Source organism: Meriones unguiculatus, chromosome 1 (genome assembly GCF_030254825.1).
Source record: "Meriones unguiculatus strain TT.TT164.6M chromosome 1, Bangor_MerUng_6.1, whole genome shotgun sequence".
Classification (NCBI taxonomy): domain Eukaryota; kingdom Metazoa; phylum Chordata; class Mammalia; order Rodentia; family Muridae; genus Meriones; species Meriones unguiculatus.
This window is the reverse complement of record NC_083349.1, coordinates 144,340,412-144,366,883: the sequence shown is the minus strand read 5'-3', so window position 1 is coordinate 144,366,883 and position 26,472 is coordinate 144,340,412. Positions and strand designations below refer to the sequence as shown.

Genomic DNA, 26,472 nt, shown 5'->3' with positions numbered 1-26,472 from the left:
GAGTTCAAGGCCAACCTGGGTCTCAAAATAGCAGCATAACTACATACACATTAGTAGCTGTCCTCTTCAGAGCTGGCTGTTCTTTTCGTTACAGCTTTCTGCAGCTAAGACCATCCTGCTATTTGAATATTCTAACTAAGCAAGGATTGAGGAGTGATGATGCATTTTTACTGTAGATTTGACCCCGTCTTTGTTGTTTGATTTTCCTCCCCAGGGTTTCTGAGAAGGGTTTTATAGCTAGTTGGATGCAGCAGCTGCACGAAGGACCCTGCTGCTCAGTATGTTTCAAGATAAGTTTGAGGCCTTGTGGCGCTGCCCCTTGGGTGAGCTTTGTTGGGTGAGCACCCTTGCCTTTCTGGGCTTCATCAGCAGTCCTTGCCCAGCTGTCACTCTCCTGTCGCAGATGAAAACAGACTGTGCACTGTTGAGCACCTACCATGCTCCCTGATTTTTGTAGAGCTCTTTCCTGTCCTGTGTTGGAGGGACGGTAAATACACTTGAGCTGTTTGCAAGCAGCTTTAATTTTGTTCGTGTGGAAGCCACTTAGGGAAGTGGGACAGAGGTTTTCTCTGAGGTGCTTTCCTTGTTCTTGATGACCTTTGCAGCCTGACTTTAAGCTTGTCATCTATAGGCTACTCACACAGTCAAGAGGTTTCTCTTTTGAAATAGTCAGTTTTTACATACTATATCTTCTCAGGTTTCTTTAGAAGTTTTTATTTTTTATTTTTTTCCAAATTGCTGAGGAAAATGTTTAGAAGTGATGCATGACCACTTGAGAGTGTTGTCTCAGTGGACAGAACTGCTGTCTCTTTTGTCCTTCAGAATAAAATGTGGTGTCACTGAGCCCAGTGGCTCCCACCTGTAAGAGGCTGGGACTGGAGGAACACAGAGTTCAAGCTTGCCTGTGAGACCCTGTGTCAAAGTAAAAAGCAGAGGCCGGAGTACTTTAACAAGTTGGAACAGTAGAGGGGAGGGGGAAGAGGGAGAACTGGGGATATGGCTTACCAGAGAGCTTGCTTAGAACCCGCCAGTAAAGGGACTGGGGGCATGGCACAACCTTTGCACAACCTGTGCAAAGTCTTTGGTTCCACCCCAAGCACTGCCCTAAAGCAAAACAACAACAAAACAATGCTTTGGGTCCAGAGCAGTGCTTCTCAACCTTCCTAAGCTGCAGCCCTTTGATACAGTACCTCATGTTGTGGTGACCCCAACCATAAAATTATTTTTGCTGCTACTTCATAAGTAATTCTGCTCCTGTTAGGAGTCCTAATTGCCAATGGTCTCAGGCAACTCCTGTAAAAGTGTCAGTCAACCCCTAAAGGGTTTACGACCCACAGGTTGAGAACCACTGGTCCAGAGCAGTGGCTCACCAGTTAAGTGAACTTGTTCTTACAGAAAACCTGAGGGTTCCCCCCTCCCCAGCACCTATGTGGTGGCTCACAGCCATCCATAACTCCATTTCTGGGGACTCCAACACCCTCTTCTGATCTTCATGGATAGCAGGCATGCATAGGGTATACATACATACACGCAGACAAAACAAAACGCTCATCCACCTAAAATAAATAATCTTCAGAAAGTTTAAAAGGAATGATCTGATTGCTTGTCATTCTTGGGAAGCACACAAAAGTATGACGTTTATAGAAGTGCCAGCTTCCTACCAGATACAAATGCGATTCAAAAGGAAATTGGTCTGCCTGCTATTTTAGACAGTCTCAGCAGACTGTTCACTCAGCAGTCACACAGTTACACTTGAGTGTGCAGGTCAGTGCAGCAGAACAGTCGGTGCCAGAGGCCCATGTGTGCAAAAGGAAACAAAGGCTGGTTTATTTTACTTACTTCAGTTGAAGATTTTGTGTGACATTGGGAACTGAAATTGTTAAAACTTTTTGGTTTTAACAAAAACTTTTAACAGTTTGAATCCCTTAAAGTGCCTTTCCTCAGCCCCATCCTTGCCTTCTCTTATCCTGGCCAATGAAAGACTCTGCATTAGCCCAGCAACAGTGATGTACACGCCTGTAATCCCAGCACTCGGGAGGCAGAAGCAGGTGGATCTTTGTGAGTTCAAGGCCAGCCTGGTCTACAGAGTAAGTTGCAGGACAGCCAGGGTTACACAGAGAAACCCTGACTTGGAAAACCAAAAGACGGGGAGGGAGAGGGAGGAACGGAGGGAAGAATTAAGAATGAAGAAAGGAGGGGTGCTATTAAAGAAAGACTGCATTGTTTTATGTGGCTCAGCCCAGCCCCTGCTTACTGGGTTATGTGCCTCTCCCATCTTCTCTCTGCACACTTGGAATTCCTGCTGGTTCCCCAACTAGCCTGACTCCCCCATCCCTACGCACCCGCACCCCGAGGAAGCAGTCTTTGAAAAGTCCACTCTCTTTGTCTAAGATGCTCTACAGGAATCACCTGTGACGGAGCGGCCTCAGTTTAGAAAGCTGTCTTTCCATAGCTTTGCATGTGCTCTGTGGCCGCTACAGTGCTCATTTCTCTACAGGTCTTACAGATGGAGGACATGGCAGCAAACTTGCCAACTTCACAGGGGTGCCTCTCATCAGAGGAGCCATTGCATATTTATACTCGGAGAATTTGTCATTGATAACAGTAGAAAACAAACACACACAAAAGAATATCACATACACTGTCTAGTTAGGCTTTTTGCTGTGATGAAACACCATGACCAGAAGCAGCTTAAGCAGGGAAGGGCTCATTTCACTCACAGTTGCATCATGGAAAGCAGTGAGGGCAGGCACTCAGACAGGGCAGGAACCTGGAGGCAGGAGCTGATGCAGAGGCCATGGAGAGTGCTGCTTGCTGGCTTGCTCTTCATGATGTGCTCAGCTTGCTTTCTTATAGAACCCAGGACCACCAACCCAGGGAAGGCACCCACAGTGGGCTGGGCCCTTCCCCAGCAATCATTTATTAGGAAAATGACTTACAGTCAGATCTTATGGATGTATTTTCTCAATTGAAGTTTCCTCCTTCCAGATAACTGTAGCCTGTGTTGATATAAAACTAACCAGCATACATACATAATCCAGATTTACCTATTAACATTTTATTCCTCTGCTGTGGTTTGTTTGCTGGGAAAACAAAGTATTTTGGAAGGTTCTCATGTGGCCTTGAAAGGTTCAGGTGTTAGCCGGAAACTGGTTTTGGCTATGACCTTGCATAGACATATCTCCTGCCTGCATCTCTCAGGTGTTAGGATTATAGGGTGAGGTGGGGGGGGGGTGAGGATCAAGACCAGAGTTCCGGTCATACTAGTTAGCACTCTGCTAACTAAGCCACAGCCCTACTCCCTCATTGGCATTATTATTCACTCTCAAACAGATTTTTCCCCCTGAACATTTGCATTTATTTTAGCTCTTTCCCCAAAAAATACTTTTGCATGACTTCTCTAAAAGTAGAGATACTTTATCTCAAGATAGCCATCCATTTCATATATACTGGTATTATTGGTTTCTGCTGTATTTTTCTTAGTCAAGTGTTCTGTCACTGAGCTGCACATCCCCTCACCCCCGTTGACTTTATTGTGTAAAAGAGGTGTAACACAAAATTATAATCTTAGCCATTTTTAGTACACAGTATGTGTTTAGACTGTTAAAATGTAGCCACTACCACCACCCACCCATCCCGGTGACTTCCTTCCACATGTGAATGTGGGCTCCTGTTCACTCCTTCCTTCAGCCATGCAACCAGCATTATTATACTTTCGAGGTCTGGCGATTCTTGAGATAAAAATACTATGTTAAGTCTCCTGTTGACTCTTCCTCAGCATTAAATGTGTATATTGTGTATGTACACATAAACATTCGTGCGTGCATGCATGTGTGCTGCAGTGTGCCCGTGCAGTCAGGAGATGGACCTGATGGGTTACGTCGTGTGTGATGGGCCTGGTGGCCAGTGCTTACCTCTGCACCACACACCAGTGTTCATGGGAGTCTTTGGCCTTGGGTTTTCTTCTGTGCTTTGTAGTTCTAGGTCTTTGATCCATTCAGACTTGTGTTTTGGTTGGTTGTTAGTTGGGTTTGTTTTTTGTTTTGTTTTAATTTTTTGAGATTGTAGTCTTGGAGACCCTGGAACTCTATGTGGATGGAGTTGATCTTGACTTCATAGTGATTTGCCTTCCTCTGTTTCCCAAGTGCTGAGATTAAAAGGGTGCACCACCTTGATCGTCACCCCACACAACTGGTTTTTTGTTGCTAAGTTGAACTCAGTGCCTTGCAAATGCTACAGAAGTACTTTTACATCTGAGTTGCATCCCCAACCCTGAGATTAGCTTCTGTATGTGATGTAGATAAAGACCTACCTCCATCCTTTCCTGTATGAAGATCGATCTTTCCAAGGATCAACTGGTAAAAAGTCTGTCCTTTCCCCAATGAATGATCTCAGCATTCTTGTCAAAAGTCATTTAGCCAGCCAGGCATGGTGGTAGAGACAGGCAATCACTGTGAGTTTAAGGCCAGACTGTTTTATACATAATGAGTTCCAGGTTTACATAAGTGACCCTGTCTTAAACCATGCCCCCCCCAAAAAAAAAAAAAGACTCAGTGATATATATGAATTTAGCTGTGAGCTTTCTGTTTCTTTTCCATTGGTCTGTCTTTATGTTCCTGCAGGACTGTTTTGATTGTTGCTTTGTAGTAAGTTTTGAAAGCAAGATTGAGTCTTCCAGCTTTATTCTTTCGTTCCTCCTTTATCTTCTATCCTCCCTCTTCTCTCTCTGTAGTCAGGGCTAATCTTGACCCACTGCTTTTCCTGCCTCAGTCTCCTAAGTGCTTCCACACCGCACTGCGTATGTGAATTTTGATGCCCTAGTGAAAGTGTTGTTTGCTTTCCCCACTGCAATTGCTGTTGAGGGCTTCTCTTCCCGGTAATCAGTAAGCAGTCTCAGGAGGCACTTGACTCAGCTGTCAACATGCTGCCCTTTAAGAGTTCCCTACGTTTAACCTTCGGTCATGACTTTTCCCTGAGCCGACTGTATGGACTGTAATTGATATTTTTTTCAGTGAGGTGTAATGCATTACTGTGTAATTCCACTAGTTCTCAGCTTATCCTAGACCTTACTCATAGGAGCTCCTTAAAGACGACACCATTGTCCTTGTGAGATGTCCCATTATTTTTTCTTGTGTAAGGTATTCTGACTCAGCTAGGTGTGGTGACACACATTTTTTTTAACCCCAGTAATTGAAGAGACAGAGGCTGAGTTCAAAGACAGCTAGAGCTACAGAGAAACCCTGTCTCAAAAAACAAAACAAAAGGACATTTTGACCCATCTTGTATTTAACCTTAGAGTTAGCCATATTTTTCCCGCGTCCTCACTTACCACCTTAGCATTTTATACTCTCCTTATTTATATCCTCCTGTTGAGGTCTTTCAGACAGGATTCTGCCTGTTTGAAAACACACTGGTATTAGCCTTTTTGTTATTTCCATTATCATTGTACATGAGGGGTGTGAGTAACTGCTCCTGCATAGGCATGTACAGGCCACAGCATTTGTGTGGGAGGTAGAGGCCGATTCCGGAAATTGCTTCTTTCTTTCTCTGTGGAATCTAGGAATGGAACTTGGGTTCTCAGGCTTGCGTAGCAAGTCCCTTTACCCTCTGATTCCTCTCGACAACTTGATGGTCAGCCTTAGTCACTCGCCCGGCATAAGGCCTGGCACACGAGGACATTAGGTTTACTAAATATTTGTTGTGTTAAAAATTACTTTTATTGCAGTTCAGTAGTTAAAATAGTTTGGATCCTGATGGTTTTTCTTTTTTTACCCCTTCATTTAGGCAGACATGTTGGCTGTTTGGCGATGAGTACTAAGAGCTGACATCGTACTGGTTTAAAACACTATGGGACCTGACATTTGTGCCACCTGGGCAGCCGGTCTCCACTGGCGCTGCTGAGAAGACCTTTCACTCTACGGCAGAGCACCAACCTGATCTCGGAAGTGACTGATTGTGGCAGGATGTTTGGAAGATGATGATGGCAAGAAAGCAAGATGTCCGCATCCCCACCTACAACATCAGCGTGGTGGGGTTGTCTGGGACTGAGAAGGAGAAGGGCCAGTGCGGCATTGGGAAGTCTTGTCTGTGTAACCGCTTTGTGCGTCCGAGTGCTGATGAATTTCACCTGGACCACACTTCTGTCCTCAGCACCAGTGACTTTGGTGGGCGGGTGGTCAATAATGACCACTTTCTGTACTGGGGAGAAGTTAGCCGCTCCCTGGAGGACTGTGTGGAATGTAAGATGCACATTGTGGAACAGACTGAGTTCATCGATGATCAGACTTTTCAACCTCATCGCAGCACAGCCCTGCAGCCCTATATCAAGAGAGCTGCAGCCACCAAGCTCGCATCAGCTGAAAAACTCATGTATTTTTGCACTGACCAGCTGGGACTGGAGCAGGACTTTGAGCAGAAACAGATGCCAGATGGAAAGCTGCTGGTTGACGGTTTCCTTCTGGGCATCGATGTTAGCAGGGGCATGAACAGGAACTTTGATGACCAGCTCAAGTTTGTCTCCAATCTCTACAATCAGCTTGCAAAAACAAAAAAGCCCATAGTGGTAGTTCTGACGAAGTGTGATGAGGGCGTTGAGCGGTACATTAGAGATGCACATACTTTTGCCTTAAGCAAAAAGAACCTCCAGGTTGTAGAGACCTCAGCAAGGTCCAACGTGAATGTGGACTTGGCTTTCAGCACCTTAGTGCAGCTCATCGACAAGAGTCGAGGGAAGACAAAAATCATCCCTTACTTTGAAGCCCTCAAGCAGCAGAGTCAGCAGATAGCTACGGCAAAGGATAAGTATGAGTGGTTGGTGAGCCGCATTGTGAAGAATCACAATGAAAACTGGCTGAGTGTCAGCCGAAAGATGCAGGCCTCTCCCGAGTACCAGGACTACGTCTACCTGGAAGGGACACAGAAGGCCAAGAAGCTCTTCCTGCAGCATGTCCACCGCCTCAAGCACGAGCATATCGAGCGCCGGAGAAAGCTGTACCTGGCAGCCCTGCCGCTGGCTTTTGAAGCCCTCATACCTAACCTAGATGAAGTGGACCACCTGAGCTGCATCAAAGCGAAAAAGCTGTTGGAGACCAAGCCAGAGTTCTTAAAGTGGTTTGTTGTCCTTGAAGAGACGCCGTGGGATGCCACCAGCCACATCGACAACATGGAAAATGAGCGGATTCCCTTTGACTTGATGGACACCGTCCCTGCTGAGCAGCTGTATGAGTCCCACTTGGAGAAACTGAGGAACGAGAGGAAGAGAGCTGAGATGAGAAGGGCATTCAAAGAAAACCTGGAGACCTCTCCTTTCATAACTCCTGGGAAACCTTGGGAAGAGGCTCGTAGTTTTATTATGAATGAAGACTTCTACCAGTGGCTGGAAGAGTCTGTGTACATGGACATCTATGGCAAGCACCAAAAGCAGATTATAGACCGAGCAAAAGAAGAGTTCCAAGAGTTGCTTTTAGAGTATTCGGAATTGTTTTATGAGCTGGAGCTGGATGCCAAGCCCAGCAAGGAAAAGATGGGTGTCATCCAGGATGTTCTGGGGGAAGAGCAACGGTTTAAAGCATTGCAGAAGCTCCAGGCAGAGCGTGATGCTCTCATTCTGAAACACATTCATTTCGTGTACCACCCCACGAAGGAGACGTGCCCAAGCTGCCCAGCTTGCGTAGATGCTAAGATTGAACACTTGATCAGTTCTCGTTTTATTCGGCCATCTGATAGGAATCAGAAGAACTCTTTGTCTGACCCCAATATTGATAGGATCAATTTGGTTATCTTAGGCAAAGATGGCCTTGCGCGAGAGTTGGCCAATGAAATTCGAGCTCTTTGTACAAATGATGACAAGTATGTAATAGATGGTAAAATGTATGAGCTTTCTCTGAGACCAATAGAGGGGAATGTCAGGCTTCCTGTGAACTCTTTCCAGACACCAACTTTCCAACCCCACGGCTGCCTCTGCCTTTACAATTCAAAGGAGTCCTTGTCCTATGTGGTGGAGAGTATAGAGAAAAGCAGAGAGTCCACACTGGGCAGGCGGGATAATCACTTAGTCCATCTCCCCTTGACCTTAATTTTAGTTAACAAGAGAGGGGACACAAGTGGAGAGACTCTACACAGCTTGATCCAGCAAGGCCAGCAGATTGCTAGCAAACTTCAGTGTGTCTTTCTTGATCCCGCTTCTGCTGGCATTGGTTATGGGCGCAACATTAACGAGAAGCAGATCAGTCAAGTTCTGAAGGGACTCCTGGACTCTAAGCGCAACTTAAACCTGGTCAGCTCCACTGCTAGTATCAAAGATTTGGCTGATGTGGACCTTCGCATTGTCATGTGTCTGATGTGTGGTGATCCCTTTAGTGCAGATGACATACTCTCTCCTGTCCTGCAGTCTCAAACTTGTAAATCTTCCCACTGTGGGAGCAGCAACTCTGTTTTACTTGAACTTCCGATTGGACTACACAAGAAGCGCATTGAGCTGTCTGTTCTTTCATACCATTCCTCCTTCAGCATCCGAAAGAGCCGGTTGGTTCATGGATACATTGTTTTTTACTCAGCCAAAAGGAAGGCCTCCTTGGCAATGTTACGTGCCTTTCTGTGTGAAGTGCAGGACATTATTCCCATCCAGCTTGTCGCACTCACTGATGGCGCCATTGATGTTCTGGACAATGACCTAAGTCGAGAGCAGCTGACAGAGGGGGAGGAAATTGCACAAGAAATTGATGGGAGATTCACAAGCATCCCTTGTAGCCAGCCCCAGCATAAACTTGATATCTTTCATCCTTTTTTTAAAGACGTGGTGGAGAAGAAGAACATAATCGAGGCCACACACATGTACGATAACGTTGCCGAGGCCTGCAGCACCACGGAAGAGGTCTTCAACTCCCCCCGGGCTGGCTCGCCACTCTGCAACTCAAACCTGCAGGACTCAGAAGAAGATGTGGAGCCCCCGTCGTACCACCTGTTTCGGGAAGATGCAACCTTGCCCTCCCTGTCCAAAGACCATTCCAAGTTCTCCATGGAACTGGAGGGGAATGATGGGCTGTCTTTCATAATGAGCAATTTTGAGAGTAAACTGAACAACAAAGTACCTCCACCAGTCAGACCAAAGCCTCCTGTCCACTTTGAGATCACAAAAGAGCTGTCTTACCTAGACCAGGGTCATCGGGAGGGACAGAGGAAGTCAGTGTCTTCCAGCGCCTGGCTGCCTCAGGATGGGTTTGATCCTTCTGACTATGCAGAGCCCATGGATGCTGTGGTCAAGCCGAGGAATGAGGAAGAAAACATATACTCGGTGCCTCACGACAGCACCCAAGGCAAGATCATCACCATTCGAAACATCAACAAAGCCCAGTCCAATGGCAGTGGCAATGGTTCTGACAGTGAAATGGACACGAGTTCTCTAGAGCGAGGCCGCAAGGTCTCTGCTGTGAGTAAGCCTGTGCTCTACAGGACGAGATGCACGCGGCTGGGGCGGTTTGCCAGCTACCGCACCAGCTTCAGTGTTGGGAGTGATGACGAGCTGGGGCCCATCCGGAAGAAAGAGGAGGATCAGGCATCCCAGGGTTACAAAGGGGACAATGCTGTCATTCCATATGAAACAGATGAGGACCCCAGGAGGAGGAATATCCTTCGAAGTCTAAGGAGGAACACCAAGGTAAGACCCGATTTAGGATGAGTCAGGAGGGCTTTGCACAGCATCTCGGTAAGAGTTGGCTGATGATGACATCTATTCAAGGACAACTTGTTTTTTTTAAAAAAAAAAAAAAATGGATGTGAGTGCGCCTAAGCATGAGGGTACATTCATTCTTTGGCCTCGTGTTAAGGGTCACCCTGTATTAGATGCCTAGTGCTGGCAGGTCTCGTGTAGTTCATGCCTTGGATTGGTGCCCTGGGGTTGCCATTGTCTAGAATCCTGACTACTCAAGCGAGCAGTACAGCCCTTCAGTGTGCTGACAAGGAGGCAAGCCAGTGGCCCTCTTTCCTCCCTGAGAGATGGCAGATCTGCACCCTTTGTCCTGGGCATCATCTGTATGGCTCTCAGATGCCCCTCCTTTCCCATGCTGATCACAGGGTGTGCTGCCTTTTACATTAGCGCGGATCGCTACAGACGCAAATCTGTGAAAGTGCTGACATGGCAAAAACAAAAGAAAAGGTCAGCCTGGGGTTTCTCTGTATTTATAAAATGAGATTCTGCATGTCCCCTTACTTCATTTTTCTGCAGTCATTGCTTCCAACAGTGAGACTCTGAACTTCAGGGACCACAGGTATGGCAGGGGCAGAGACCAGCAAGGGAGGGAAGAAGTTACCAGTAGTGTTTTCCATGTCAGGCCTGGCCCTAATGCAGCAGCAGATGAAATGCCTTTTTGCTGAAGACTTTAGCTTGGCGTTTGTGAGGCAGAAAGCTGGAGGCAATGCCCTGTCCTCTTAGGCTTAGACTCTGTGACAGAGTGTATCCCCCAGCCCCTCCCCCTACTTCCCAGTTCCCCTTTTATAGGGGAGTACTGTTATGATCAGAGGATGGCTTCTTGGTGAGACTCTAGCAGGGATATAATAACCTGTGGCCAGCATTAAACACAGGAAGGTGCTCACTTCCCCACTCCCTGCCAGGAGGTAGCAGACAGCAGCCATTTGTGAGGCTTTACGAGGACCTTGGAGGACGCAGTCTCCAGAAATGAATGCCTTAGACATACCATATCAGAACCATCTGGAGTATAATCTGGAGCCCTGAGAGGTAGCAGAGAGGCCATTATGGTAGCCCATGGTCCTAGGAGATGGAAGAGCGTGACACCATTGTGACCCTGGACATGTAGAGTGCTCCTCAGTCACTGCTGGCCAGGGCTTCCCCAGCCTTCTTGTCTGTGTCAGAGAGGGCAGAGCAGTGCTGTGGGGGTTCTGGGCCCCTATCTCCCGTCACTACATTCTTCCCATTTAGTTTACTTGGGGTCTGTGCTGCCTCTTAGACTTTGTTCTTCAGGACTTGGAGGGAAGATCCAGTGAAAGTAGTTCTTACTTAGAAACCTAACCAACCTCCTGTGTTTCCCAAAGAGCTCTCCTGTTTAATGATACAGAATCTGAGCATTTTAAACATTATTGGTTTTTTCCCTCCTCCACTTCTGTTAAAAACTATTGCTAGAACAGCTTATGTGAATACTGACAGTCTTCTGATTTGTGGGGGTGTTTGGAACACCTGGGAATTGGGAAGGTGGTGTAATAGCACACTGAATTAAGTCTTTCTGACTTCTGGCAATATTTTTAACACTGCAAACGATGCTTTGAAAACATGCTCCCAGACTGGGGATACTTGGTAGAAAGTATGTCAAGCCTTCGAAAAGCACTGTGTTCCAGTCTAAGCACCACATAAAGCCAAGTGTGGTGGTCCTCATCTATATTTCCCACATTAAAGCGGTAGAGACAGGAGGATCCTACCAGATCTAAGGCCAGCCTGGAGCCTTTCTCAAAAAAATAAAAATAAATAGGTTTGTTTGTTAGTTGGTTTTAACTGACAAACCATGATTTCTAGGCCACACACTTTAGCAAAGACTTTACTCAGTAGAAACACCTACTCTCTGCATCTTGAGCTGTGTCTCTGTTGAAGACCAGACATGTTCCCAGCTGCTGGATCAGCGGGCGTGAAGTACCAGTTTCTAGCCCGTCTTGCTATACAGGCCATGCCTCTCCAAATCAGACAGAAATGATTCCTCTGGTCCCAGAACCATGGTGTGCCAGCAGTCATCTTCAGAGTATCCTTAGGAAAGAGTAGGTGGACGGTAGCATTGTGTTCCCTGACATGGAGAGTTGTGCTTTGTCATCCATCCCTGCAAAGAGAATGAAAGCCTTTGCCACAGAGCAGGCCTCCTGTTAGGACTGCTGCCATTGGGAGTGCAGACTGACACTTGTTTTACTGGAAGAACAAGATACCATCAGGGCAGAGAGTGCAAGCCACCCTCCGTGGGGGGTTTATCCTTTGATTTTTATTGGCATGACAAAGCAGTAACAACATTTATTTGAAGTGAGGGGGAAAGCACGCTGGTCATAGAAAGCAACTCAGATCCTCCTGCAGGCCATACTGGCGGGGAAGTGCCCCACTCCCACCCCTTCTGGCCCAAGCCATAGCACCCAGATGGGGCAGCCAGTACGCACTTGCTATGAAAGAGTCATCTGCCCACCCTAAGGAAAACCTGTAGAGGAGCTCATGTGAGGCTAGCTCAAGTTTAGTAGGTATCCCCAGGAAAGGAGTCCTAGGTTCAGATCCCCACTCCCTGCTATCTCATTTGGACCTTGAGCACCTGATGTCTCCTCTGGCCCGTTCTGTAAAAGGGAACATGGTCCTCAAAGGGCTGAGTATTGTAGGCCAGAAGTTTGGGCTGAAGCAAGGCATAAGGTGAAATGCCCCGGCAGCAGGTGGAACATGGCACTATACCCAGGGAGAAGACTGCTGTGGTTCCCCTAACCACACCACTTCCTCTTTGGTGGAAGGTTAAAGCCACAGTGATTCAGCTGCATGTTCTGTGCTCACCCTGGCAACCACCTTAGTGAAGAGAGGCTCTGCTCTGGGTACCAATGTGATAGAAAGAAAAAAAAAGTACTCAGTACTCTCGCTAATTTGCTAGATTAATACCTTACTATAGTCAGAGGGACACTTTGATCTCTTCTAATGAAAGTGAAGACTGTAATGCCAGTGCTCCTTCATGGGTCCTTTTCCCAACGGAACCATTCAGCAGCCCACCCTCAGTGGGAGCCTTCCACACTCAACTGAATGAAATTGAAACTCCAAGACTGCACTTGGGCGGCTGTGAATAGAGCTTTGTCTAAGGCTGCTGCTGCTGCTCATGTCTCTGTCTCCCAAGGCTGTGCATTTACAAAGATGAGATTGGGACCAACGACTCTTATTTTAAAGCCAAAAAGCAGGCTGCAGTGCCTTGTTCCACAGTTGTGGCCTTGGGGGCTCATTCAGTTCAATGAAATTTGGTGTGTTTGACCACAAATTTAAAGACTAGACATTATTGGCTATTTACTCTTCTGTCAGAAATGTCCTTACTCTTGTGTTTAATAAAAAGACAAAACAGTGATAAAGAAAATCTTTCACTTGATGTAGCTGCCACATGACAAGACAACCTATTAAAAAGTGAACTGTTTGAATCACGCATTGTTTGGTCTATAAGGCACCAAGTAACCAGTTTGACAGTTTGTGTCCCCCAGTGAATTGGCTTATTTCATTGGATTCAGTGAATTGGCTGGTTGTTGTGGCTTTGTGTAGACACAGCTCTCATTTTGTGAGGCCTAGAACGGAGTTAAAGTTTCTAGTGTGAATGAAAACCAGCTGGGCAGTTGGACTGCCCACAGCCCTAGGAGGGATATTGGTTTTGACAGACAAGTGGAATGTGATAAGAGCTCTTTGTAACATGACAGAAAAACTCAGTGTGTGCTTCTGAGCTTAGTCCTACTAAGTGAGCTGTATGACCAGATACCTGAATTGCTATGCCTACCACTTGAGAGCAGGAGGCTCAGGAGCCCAGAACATCTTTGGTACATAGTGGCTTTGAGGCCAATGTGGGCCACACGAAACTCTTTTTAAAAACAAGACTAACATGATTTTCTGACTTCTGAAAAAAGATCTGCTGGGGCTGGAGAGATGGCTTAGTGGTTAAGAAGAGGCACATGCAGGCAAAACACATGCACATAAAAATAAATTTTTTGAAATTTCAGTTTTTAAAACTGTTAGTCTTCTAAAGAAGGTACTTCGGCTTCCATGTGCAAGCACCTTCGCCCTTTAAAATAGCAGTGTTGGTTCAGTGCCAGGGCATCAGTGGGCACTTGCCTCCTGCCTGGTGTTTGTGGTGTCCAAATCTGCTAGTTAGTGTTCCTTGGTGGTTGCTTCCGAACTTAAGCGTGTATGTACTTTTTTAAATGTTACCCGGCAGGGAGGTACTAGATATTGAGGAGTTCTTGAACAACCTTTACCCTTGGCTGCAATGTCTAGAAACGTTCCCTGAGGAATTGGTAATTCAAAGATAACATGGAGGAGGTACCAGGCAGGCAAGCAACTAAAGACGGAGGGTTCGTGGGGATTCGGTGTGGAAATAGAGTGGGGAGGGGAACCAGTCTTTTCCTATGGGTACAGTGTGTAGTGTGCACTGGGAAGTGATGCCGAGTAACAGAGAGCAAGCTAGCAGGTTTATGCTAGCTTATGGTTTTTAAGGGAACCCCTTCCTTTATTTTATAGATGAGTATATTTTGGAGCACATTTTGAGAATCTGAGCCACTCTGGGGGAGGCATGGGGACAGCTGTGGTCTCAGTAGGGTAGGACTGCAAGTCTTTCTTACTTCTTTACAGCTGGCTGGCTCAGAGCATCTTAGAAATGAGGTGACTAAGGCCCAGAGAGGTTAAACACCTTCCCAGCAGGGAATGGTGGTACCTGCGTGTAATTCTAACACTTGGGAGGTGAAGGTAGACCCATCCGTTCAAGGCCAGTCTTAGCTCCATAGTGACTTGGCGGCCAGTCTGGCTACCTGAGACCCTGTCTCAAAAACAAACACGTGAACCCTTTACCCTCTTGGTTCACCACCACTGTGCAGTAGAACAGGTTGAGAGTTTGAGGCCAGTCTTATAGCCACCCCCATTTTCGGGGAAGTTGCTAGTATTCACTGTCCATGTGCACATGTTGAGACCAGCAAGCCCGTTCAGTGTGTTCATCCTAACAGGGTGTAGGTTAGTAAATCCATTTCTTTATGCTGTTCCTCCTAAGAACATGGTGCTGTTGTTTCCGCCTTCAGAGGCTTGTTAAGTAGGGCCAGAATAGGCATCAGGGTCTGTATTAACAACTGAAACTTCAAGAAGTTGTTTTAAACTCATGCCAGTGGATTTCAGTTTTGTTGTGGTTTTTTGAGGCAGTCTCTATGTAGCCCAGGCTGGCCTCAAACTCAGTCCTCCTGCCTGAGACTCCTTGTGTACCATCATGCCCGGTTTCCTTAGTTTATTCTAAGCCTGAGAAACTTCGGTAGTGTGTTTTTGCTGATAAAAATAGGCAATCTTTTAACTATCTGCTTCAGCTTGGACACACCTATTCCTTAAATCAAACAGGGAGCCCAGATCTTCTTTTCAAAGGACAAAGAATTGCTCTGATGCTTCCCTAAGCCAGCCACCACCTGCTTATACCAAAATACCTCTGTAGGACGCAGGTGAGTTCTGTTGCAGTCAGGAATCATCCCTCCTCTCAAAGGTCAGACCTCCAGCTCTGGGAAAGCCAGAGTCAGTGTGCCTGGACTGTACCTGGACCCAGGGGCCTCATCTACCTTGCCCATAGCTGTACTGTCCCAAGAATTAAGTTTCAAGAGTCTAGGCTTTAAAGTGTAATTAATAAAGAATTTAAAAAAAAAAAAAAAAAGAGTCTAGACTTGCCCAGTATGGAGGCTTGCTAGGCTTGCCATATTCCTTCACTTTGCAGTGGGTTGACATAAGTGGCTTCCCTTTCCACATGGGTGGATTAGATGGTGGGAAGGCCAGGGTTTGTGTTCCTTCCTGTTTTGGCCTAAATCAAGGTGCTCTAAGCTGATGAGTGCCAGGAGCATGGGTAACTTAATTGAAAGGGCCCTTTTGAAGCTCTCTTGGGAAATTGAGAGAATAATTGTTCACTGGAAAATCACAGTATTGGTGATGAATGCAAGAAGGGCTGGAAGATGCTGAGTGCTTTTTGTTTTGTTTTTCAAGACAAACTTTTACTATATGTTTAAGCTGGCTTCAGATTTGGGCAATCCTCCTGCCTCTGTCTCCCAAGTGCTAGGATTGCAAGTATGAGCTCATACAGACAGCTTTAAGCTTGTTTTTTAAGGAAACCAAGAGGTCTGGAACTGTGGAGCCATTATTCATTCCATCTCAAAGGATAGGAGGAGGTGACTCAAGCTGAAGCGGCCTTTACCCCGGTCATTGACATTTCATCCTGGAAGAAGTAGCTGGGGCTTTGACGGCAGTTGCTCACAGCCCTTTGCAGGGTCTCTGATCTCTACTGTGGGAGGGACTTGACACACCTTTACTTTGCAGGACAGCTTTGAGGTTTCAGCACCTAGGTTGCTTCCTGGGGAATTTCTGTTGCCTTGTTTTATCCTCTCAAGGCACAGATGTGTGGGTCATGCTAGGGCTTGCCCTCGCCTAGCTTTTTCCAGTGTGGCCTGCTAAGTGAGTACCCCAAAAGAAGATGGCTGTTGAGAGCACCTGCTGTGAAGTGCTCCCTGTGACTCCCTAAAGAGGGACGTGTGGCTGGCTGGGGACATGAGACGTCTGGCAAGCCACTTGGGAGAATGGCGTTTCCAACGACAGCGTGCGCAGTAGCCCTTCGGGTGTCAGAAGCCAGCCCAGCTCTTGGCATGGCATTCCACAGGCTGGCTTCCCGATGAGAAGGGTTTAGAATACATGTTCAGGAGTGCCTTTCTAATTTTGTGGTGCTCTGAAGGACCTTCAGTTATCTAAAGGATGTGTTTGACACTCTGTAATCCAGAGTTTAAATCTTAAGAGAGTGCATGTGAGGAGGTGGGTGAAATTCATGTCACTTGGCAAAGGAGATTGATGCTATCTAAATGCTATCTTCATTGCCACATTCAGAAATTGAAGGGTTGAACTAGATTTTGGACTCTTTGAGGTGAAAGAGATAAGCAGTCTAATTTATCTTTATCCTGCTCTCATCCTTGCCGCACAAATATACAAAATAAGCCTGTAACTGTTTAAACATAACTGCTTTAGGGGCCCATCTTTTTTTAGCTTGAAATTGACTGATAGAAGCTGGGCATAGTGGCTCGTGCTTGTAAAATCAAGTACTGAGGGGACAGGCACAAGGATTCTGGACCTTACGGCCAGCCTGGACTTTGTGAGGTACTGTCTCCTAAAGTAGTAATAGTGGTACTAGGAGTGTCCGGGGCTGGAAAGATTGCTCAGAGGTTAAGAGCACTTAATGCTCCATCAGACGATCAGAGTTCAGGTTCCAGCACTCACATTGCATGGCTCCCAGATGCCTATAACTCTGCCTCCAAGAGATCTGACACCACTACCACCCCTTTCTGGCATCAGTAGGCATGCATGCACACACACTGGGTTGGTTGGTTGGTTGGTTGGTTGGTTGGTTGGTTGGTTGATTGATTGGTTTTGTTTTAAATCAACTTGACACGTGCTGGAGTCATCTGAGAAGAGAGAATATCAACCGAGAATTAGAATTATCATATTAGCCTACATACAGAACTTTTTTTTGACAGATGATTGATATAGAAGGGCCCAGCCCACTGTGGTTAGTACCTTCCCTGGGCAGGTAGTCCTGGGGTACATAAGGAAGTAAACTAGTATAGGGTATAGCGGTACACAGAGGCGAGTGGATCTCTTGAATTTGAGACCAGCTTGCTCTACATAGCCAGCCTGGAAACCTAGTGAGACCCTGTCTCAAAAACCAAAATAAGAAAAAGAAAGGAAGAAAGTAAACAAGACAAGAAAAGCATTCCCTTGTGGTCTCTGCTTCAGTTCTTATGTCTAGGCTCTTGCCCTGATTTCTTTAAATGATGAACTGTAATAGGGATTTTGTAACCAAAAAAAAACTATTTCCTCCCCAGGTTGCCTGTGGTCTTATCACAGCAATAAAGAGTAAGATAAAACATACACACAAATAAAATCTTCAGAAGTCTCCAGTAACTTCTGAGTAGACCAGTGTCAGTTACCTTTAGAAGTTCTCCAGCAGGGCTAGAGAGATGGCTCAGAGGTTAAGAACACTGACTGTTCTTCCAAAGGCCCTGAGTTCAATTCCTAGCAACCACATGGTGGCTCACAACCATCTATAGTAAGATCTGGTACTCTCTTCTGGTGTGCTGTATAAGTAATAAATAAACAACAACAACAAAAAAGTTCTCCAGCTAGTTCATGTACCTGCACTCCTTTCCAGCATCCGTTTGCTCATTCTGCCTGTCCAGAAACTTCCCCCAAGTAGTGTAAGTACAAGTTTTGCAGTCACACTGATCCTGCCACATGTGATTTCCTTGTACTCATCTCCAGGGCTCCTCTCTTCCTTTCCTCCCTCCCTCCCTCCCCTTCTTCCTTTCCCCCCTTCTTCCTCTTGCTCCTCCTTCTCCATTGTTTTTGGTGTAGGCCCAGGCACGTCTTGTGCCTTTAGAGGCCAGAGGACAACTTTCACAAATAGTGTTTCTTCTTCCACCATGTAGGTTCTGGGAATAGAAAAGGGTCCTCAGCCTTAGGAGCAGGTGCCTTATTATCAAGTTCTCTGCCCTACCACCAAAGGGGGTGGGAGTTGTGGAGAAAGAAAGAAAATTTGATGCATAGAAAGTACTTGGGTGAAACAAATACCTCTAGCCAATAACTTGGTAGCATACACCTGAGCACCGTTCTGAGGAGCATGTTGTTTCAGTTTGACTAGATGATAGAACAAGGACCAGAAGGCATCCTAGTGATGACTGGGAGAATTGAGCTCATCTCCTGCCTTTTGATTCCACTCTTTGCCCTAGCATCAGTTGATTTGGAAGCTTCAGTTTTACTGAGAAATAGTTCTGTCTTCATTCTGACAGAGAAATTTGGTAGGACTGATGGAAGTGTTTTAATGCAGATGGTCAGCCACTGGTTGTCACACTCCAGAACTGACCTTTTAGGTGGCAGGGATGCTTAAAGGGAGAATGAGTGTTAGTTGACCCAAGGCTGCTCCAGTGTACATCTGCTGTTTCATGTCCATAACTCTGTGAGTGGGGTACTGTCGGGATAGAGATAGAGATGAGAGGGTCCTTGGCGGCGTCAGTCACATTGAAAATCTTGAAATCTGCTTTTCTGAGCTAGTTAGGGCCTGGCCTCAAACTTGCTGTCTAGTCAGGAATGACCTTGAACTCTTGTTCCACTCTTGCTCCACCTCCAAGTGCTGTGATTAAAGGCATGCCCCACCACACCCGGTCTTATGTGGATCTGGGCATCAAACCCATAATGTTAAGCATGCCAGGCAGGTATCCTGTCAATTGAGCCGCATCACCAGCAGGAAAATTGCTTTGGGGTATTCGGGGCTGAGTCTCACCGTGTATTTTTAGCTGACCTTGGACTCACTGTGTAACCAGGCTAGCCTTGAACTCAGGGAGCTGCCTGCCCTTACTTCATGCCTTTTGGAACGAAAGGCTTATACCACCACTCCAGGCTCTATTTCATTTTACTTTATTTTATTTTATTTTACATTCTTTGAGATTTTCTTTTCGTGTCTTTTTTTGAGACAAGTTTTCTCTAGCCCTTGCTGTTTTACTCTGCATGCAGAACAAACTGGCCTCAAATTCACACAGATCAACCTGCTTCTGCCTCCCAAGTACTAGTATTAAAGGTGTGGGCCACCACTCCAGGCTCTGAACAGTTTCATTCATGTATATACAATGTATCTTGATCATATCTACCTTCTCCAACCCATGCCACCCACTTAGCCTTCCTGTCTTTTTTTTTTTTTTTTTAACTTTAGTTTGTTGTTGTTTGGTTGTTTGGTTTTGGCTTTTCAAGACAGGGTTTCTCTGTGTAGCCTTGGCTGTCCTAGACTCACTTTGTAGACCAGACTGGCCTCAAACTCAAACCTGCCTCTGCCTCCTGAGTGCTGGGATTAAAGGCGTGCACCACCACACTGAGCTGTCTTTTTTTTTTTAATTAATTATTTTATTTATTTATTTTTAATATACAGGGTATAATTGGTATTACCTGCATGCATGTGGGCAACATACCAATATCCACATGCCAGAAGGAAAATGACTCCCCCTGAGAAGCCATCAGTTGTCAATAGCTCCACAGAAGATGGAGCCTTAGGAGCCCTTCCTTCATTCACTCATGCTGGAATTTTCACCAGGTTTACTGTACCAGAACTCCCTCCTTTGGAGCAGGCCTCAGAGCCAATCAGAAAGCAGTCGGTTACCCCCATAGCAGTCATTGCCACTGTTGCACTTGCTGGGACATAGTGCCTGCCTGGCAGTAAAGCTTAAATCCATTAGGTTGAGCTTTGTACTAGTATATGTTGCAGGCGTGCATCACACACTGCTGGGCAGTCTAGATTTGTCCAGAAGGAAAGATCAGAAGTCATGGGTGCAGTGCGCACTTACCTCAAGCTATGGCTTGTATGTGGCAGGGCTGAGCCACTAGAATGTGTGGACCTCCTCACTGAGTTACTTAGCAGGCTTATGGTTGGGCTCTCTTTGCCTCTTGATTTATTTCCAGTTAGCAGCCCAGTGTGCTTTTCAGTTTGACTCTGCGCGCTCTAGTCCCGAAACATGCTCCTCCTCCTCTTCGTTTGCACAGGAAGTTATTAAGGAATCTCAGACTAAACGGGAAGGAACATGCTCCCTTATAAAGAGCACTAAAATGAATGAAAATGAAAAGGGTTGACCTGTGACCTGGCAGTTGGATGTCTCCTGCAGGTTTTATGGAAAGAGCTCTGAATAAGTTTATAGCCCATACACATTGTCAAGGGGAGGCACCTGCCCTGCCGCCTCGGGCTGAGCCTCTTGGAAATGAGACCTGATTGCTACAGACACACCACGCTAGTAGATGATATAACAAAGGCAGACATTCTGAGCCTGGTTCCTTGGCTTTGGGGAATTTCCATTGGTATGAAACATGTTTTGTTTTCCCACGTGAGCTTCAAAATACTAAAAGTACTAAAAGTACTTCAAAGTACTAAAATTTAAGATTGGGTGGGCACAGTTTGAGTGATTTTGAGGCATTCTGTCTCAGCTATAGGGTGTGAGTTTTAGGGATCTAGCATTTTCACTTAGTCATTTAGACCTGTGTGACTTCTTTTTCTTGGAAAAGTGAAAGGTTGCGAGGTTTTAAAGGGTGTACATACGGGGCTTGTTTGGAAACATAGTAAATCTCAGTGGCTGTCACTGCCTGTCCCTTCTGTTTGTTTGTTTGTTTGGTTGGTTGGTTGGTTGGCAGGCTGGGTGGGTGGGTGGGTGGATAGCTCATTATGTAGTCCAGGATGGCCTGGAACTGTTGATATTCCTGCTTCAGCCTCGTTGGGGCTGAAATTCCAAGCATGGGCCTGGGTCATGTTAGTCTTTTTGGTTAGTAGGCTTTACCATTTCCTAATGTGGAAAACACCAGGACTTAACCCCAGGCTGATCAATATCACTATCTTTCTTTTCCGGAAAGAGGAAATTACTAGTTTTTGCACTCGTGTTTGATCTTTTCACAACATCAGTCATCTTTGAGTATATGCCATCTATCATCCATGTAGATTGTTTGGAAAACTTCCTGTTTACTCCGGCGTGTTTCCCCGGTGGAGGATATGGGTGCCATTATATTGTTAACTTTATTAAGTAAACTTGGCCTGGTTCTCATAAACATCTCTGTTCTAATAATGCACTCTCACACTAAAGGTGTGACTGTGTGACAGCTTTCCAGTATCTTGTGTGATATTTGGAGCCCTAAAATGCTTTTAGGGAGATGAGCAAATTTGGGCCCTGTTTGTCTTGCTTGAAATCTTCTCAGCACTGTGTACCAGCTGCCAGTTCCTGTCTGGAGCCCATGGGCAGACACTATGCCGATACGTGTGGTGCTCACCTTGTTTTTGTGCTTCCTTTTGTCTTTCCTGAACAGAAACCAAAGCCTAAGCCCCGGCCATCCATCACAAAGGCAACCTGGGAGAGTAACTATTTTGGGGTGCCCTTAACAACCGTGGTGACTCCAGAGAAGCCGATCCCCATTTTTATTGAAAGGTGCATTGAGTACATTGAAGCCACAGGTAAGCATCCACCGCAGCAGACAGCACCTCCCATTCCCCACAGGGAGCTTGCAGGAGAGCTGGCTTTGTGAGCTTTCTGGAAATCAGAGATGTTACCAGGGAAGGTGCTCTGACAGCTGCAGCCTCAGTCAGGAGGCTGACATGTGGCCTTGACTAGACCCGAGTGTGTGGGAGCAGATCTGCCCTCAGCACGGAGCCGGCGTTAGCGTGTGGCCAGCTGTTCTGGCGTTGCCTGCTTGTTTGTGTGCCCTCGTGGGTCTGGAAAGGGCTGGAGAGTGGGGAAGAGGGTTCTGTATGGGACACATACTGCATTTAATAATGGGAACAAGTATTTGAGACTGTTACCATTCCTGGCATTCTGATCAGGTATCAGAGACTCTCGGGGTCTGTGCTCTGAGGTAAGAAAACATTCACAATGCTTAGATATCTTGTGATCGAGTAGGTGGGGGGTTTTTTCACGCAGGAGAATGTGAGATGCAACAAAGCGAAGTTGCCTCAAGGTTTTCTGTTTTTGAGATAACAAAATTTTATTTCATTTTATTGACAGGCTCTGTATAGTCTCTTTGTTTTCCAGTCTTACACCATTGTTTCTCTCTACTTTCTCTTAACTGCTTTCAGGGATCTTTGAGGAGGTCCTTTAGCAGGCACTTGTCACTGAATTCCCAAGCATTATTGGTTGAGCTTAAAAATGTAGATTGTGGGCTGGAGAGATGGCTCAGAGGTTAAGAGCACTGGTTGTTCTTTCAGAGGTCATGAGTTCAAATCCCAGCAACCACATGGTGTCTCACAACCATCTATAATGAGATCTGGTGCCCTCTGCTGACGTGCAAGTGTACAGGCAGACACAACATTGTATGCATAATAAATAAATAAATCTTTAATTTAAAAAAAAAAGAATGTAGGTTGTACACCTTAAATCTTGGCAGTTGGGAAGCAGTGGCAGGCAGGCCTCTGGGTTCCAATCGGAGCTATACAGAAAGACCCTGTATCAAAAGAGGAGGCAGGGTAGCTAAGAGAGACCTTCTGGAGCCCTGATAAATCTTTCAGCGTGTGTATGGCCGTGCTTGGAGCGGAATCCCTGCTGAGTCTGTTCACCACTAGTCACTAGATCAATAACCACTAGTAACTGGCCTGCATTGTAGAAGGGCCACAGGACTCAGGGGGACCCAAGTGGGTGGCATAAATCTTGGTGCCCGGCCATACACATACTCCAAGAGTCCTAAATCTTGACAGGCCACTGTGGCTCTGTGTTGGTTCGTTTCATTTCTGCCCACAGAGGCACTGGCATCGTTTCTGCTCCTGTACCCAAGAAGTTCCTGATGATGGCCAGTGTTGATGGCTACCTATCAGCCAGGGGCTGCACTGTTACCTGGGCAACCTTGTCGAGGCCACTTTTGATGCCATCTCCAAGACCTATAGCTACCTGATCCCTGACCTCTGGAAAGAGGCTGTGTTCACCAAGTCTCCTTACCAGGAATTCGCTGATCATCTTGTGAAAGCCCACACCAGAGTCTGTTCAGGAGACCCATCAGGCTGTAGCTGTGGCTACTGTATAAGGGTTTTTATACAAGAAAAATGAAGCGAATTGAGTCTGTTTTGAAAAAAGAAGAGTCCTGACTCCTGGTCTGAAAATCAGGCTGGCCTCCTCGTCTGCCTTCTCTTTGCTAGGATCACAGTTGTGTGTCACCACAGCCCTGGCTTCCCCCCCTTTTCTGTGGGTTTGCCAATTTGAAGGTAGTAAAGGCTGTTGAAAGGTGAAAAGGGCTTCATACTACACTGGCACTGTCACCTGGGAGTATAAAAATATTACATATAAGATATTCACATAGAAAACTTTTATCTAGTGGCCTGGCGAGGTGGCTCAATGGTGAAGAGCACTGGCTGCTCTTCCAAAGGACCCAGGTTCAATTCCCAGCACCCACATGGCAGGTCACAACTGTCTGTACCGCCATTTCCAAGGGATCTGGCACCACACTAATGCACATAAAAGTAAATTATGTGCTACACTGATGACGCTGATGATGAAGATCCTGATAAATAATTTTTGAAAGAAAACAGTATTTGCCAAGGGCTAGGGCACATCTTCATTGTTCAGGCACCTGCTCAGCATAAGTACTGGGTTCTACCTCCAGCACCAGAAAGAAAAACATCATTACCCTTGATTGTATTAATAATGTCCGTGTTTGAATTTGCTGAGCTGACTTTAAGCTGCACAGGGCCACTGCCCCCTCAAGCAGGACACATCCGTGAGGTGAACTTGCAGGCTCTGTGGGCTTGAGCCGTGTTACTGGATGGATTGTATTTCCTCAGCTTGAACTTCTCGGTAGAGTGGGTGCTGTCACTGGCCTCTCTCCCGCTCGTCACCATGGGAGGAGTAACCATGTAACTTCACAGTTTCACAGGGTGTCCAGGCGAGCCCTCCCAGACCAGCAGAAACAACATCCTTCCTGTCAGAGCGGACCAACATCAGCAGAATCCACACCCAGTTCTTTCTTGTCCCCAGTTCATCTGTCCCCATCATCTTGGCACATGGCTCTGGCAGATGAAACAAACACTGCACCTTGCATTTCAGAGGCAGGCTTGAGAGGTCAGGCGGGCATGATGCTTCCTCCCACCCATCTCTCAGCCCAAACAGTGCACCACGCAGGAGCACAGACAGCAGAGGGGAGTGTGTGGTGGGAGGAGGACCCAACAGTCTGTAAAAGGGCACAGCTTAAGCCATACCAGCACCTTTAACAGTTGTGGAGGATGGGGGTTTGTTGTTTGTTTGTTTTTGAGGTAGGGTTTTATCCTCCGTGAGGATGAACCTGTAAATTTTTCATCCTTCTGCCTCCACCTTTCATGGCTGTCTCATGTGAAAACTGCCATTCCTGCTGTTTTATTTATAATCCAACTTCTGTTGAAGTTCTTCCGGAGTAGGTGAACACTGGGATATAGGTGCAGATTGATTCTGGTTTGTTCTTGTTCTTTTCATGACCAGTTTCTTTCCCTGTGTCTCATGTTGCATGGAGTTTCATTGTCCTGAGGCAGGGGCCAGCAGTTCGAGCTCCCAGGTTCATGTGCAGATGCTGTTAGGCAGCTGTGGGGTCGGCCTCTGTGCCTGCTGTGCTAATCGAGTGTTAGACTCTTCACCCCCTCAGCTCCAGTTACATGGAAAGGCTGCAAGAGAGCATGTTAGCACCACAGCTGCTCTGGGACCTCCCGAGAGTCACTGTGGTGGGGAGCCCGGGGCCTGTTTTTCTGTCATATGCTCGCCCTGGCCTTTGGTTTTCATTTACATGGAAAATTGGTTGAGGCCATAGAGTACTGCTCCCTTGTGGAGCAGTGTGACTCCTAAGTAACAGAGGATACTAGCCAGTTAATTGAGCTCCCTGCTTCATGACAGGGAGTAGGAGCATTGAGTTCTGCATTGAGTGTCTGGTAGTAGGGTAAGCGGTCACCTTAGAACCTCACTGTTCTGAGAATACCTGCTCAGAAAAAGGTTTACTTTGGAATTGCCCTTGGTGCTTAAATAACTCCCAAAGCCTAGTTCTCCAGCCAGACTGAATCAAGGTTTCCTGTGGTTTGGGAAATGACCATGCTCTAATATTACAGGACCCTCTGAGGGAGCGTTCAGGGTCCCTTACTCGTCAGTGTGTCCCAGATGCTCAGCGCCTGGCACCCACGTCCCAAAGCAGTTGTTCCTAATGTGACACAGCCTCATCTGTAGCTTCTTAACATAGAAAAGTATGTAAGACCAAACGTGGCTGTGACTTCTGACCTTGTTCTCTGACAGCGGGCAGGGATAGAGTGATGCTCAGGGATTGCCCATCTGCTATTTCTTTCTTAATTGCTTTGCTTTCTGAGAGGTCCCTAGCCCTGTAGCAAGCATGGCAGGCAGCCATGGTGGGGAAAAATGAAGTGGCTTCATGGGCAGAAGGTACCTGTCTGAAATACTCAGGCCTTTCTGTGTACATAACTGGTGTACATGCCTCGAATCTGAGGTTACATTTTTTTAAAAGACTTCATTTTTACATATGTGGCTGTTTGCTTGCATGTGTGTCTGCACTGTATGTACAGGGCCTGTGGATGCCAGAAGAGGGTGTTGAATCCTGGAACTGGACAGTTAGGAACCACCGTGTGAGTTCTGGGAATTGAACCTGGGTCCTCGGGAAGAGCTGGAAGAGCAGTGACTACTTAACCACTGAGCCATCTCTGCAGCCCCCTGTTGGTACACTTTAATTTTAGTTAGTTACCATGGATATAAAAAGCCCCTGAAGTCAAGGAAGCCTGGCAGCTGCCAAATAATGCCAAAAATGGCTAGTCATCAGCCCACTTCCTAATCAGTGCATGTTTGTGGCTGTTGGTGTGAGCTGTCATTATTTAGGACCTGTGTGTCTGTGTCTGTTTGTGTTTGTGTTTCGTGATGGCTTGTTCTATTGTTTGAAAAACCCAGGTGTGGTGGTCAGCTAGCCCTTTGGCTGGGGAGGGACATCTTAACCCTTCATTCCTTTCTGGGAGGGCCTTGCTGTTATCACGGTGCAGGGTTAGCATTACTGGTAAGAAGATGGTAGTGTGTGCCATCCTCTGACATCAGGAACAGTGCCACATGCCCCTTGAGAAAGCCTCACATCTCTAAGAGGCCACCCCTAGTGGGGTGCAGTGTTGCACCGGAAGTCCACTGATTTATAAAAGTTCTTGTGGACCAAGTGTGGTGATGACACTTAAGCACTCTGGCGGCAGAGGCAGAGGAGCT

General features: G+C 46.5%; 1 protein-coding gene across 1 annotated transcript in view; it reads left to right on the top strand.

Annotated features, from left to right (window-relative positions):
• The window catches only part of Arhgap35 (Rho GTPase activating protein 35), a 104,023-nt gene that overhangs the window by 41,065 nt on the left and 36,486 nt on the right, over nt 1–26,472 (top strand). Inside the window, exons 2-3 of the mRNA XM_021657680.2 lie at nt 5,785–9,655; nt 21,593–21,737. Of these exons, the coding sequence (XP_021513355.1) occupies nt 5,975–9,655; nt 21,593–21,737 (3,826 nt within the window). The 5' untranslated portion in view covers nt 5,785–5,974. The remainder of the gene's footprint in view (nt 1–5,784; nt 9,656–21,592; nt 21,738–26,472) is intronic.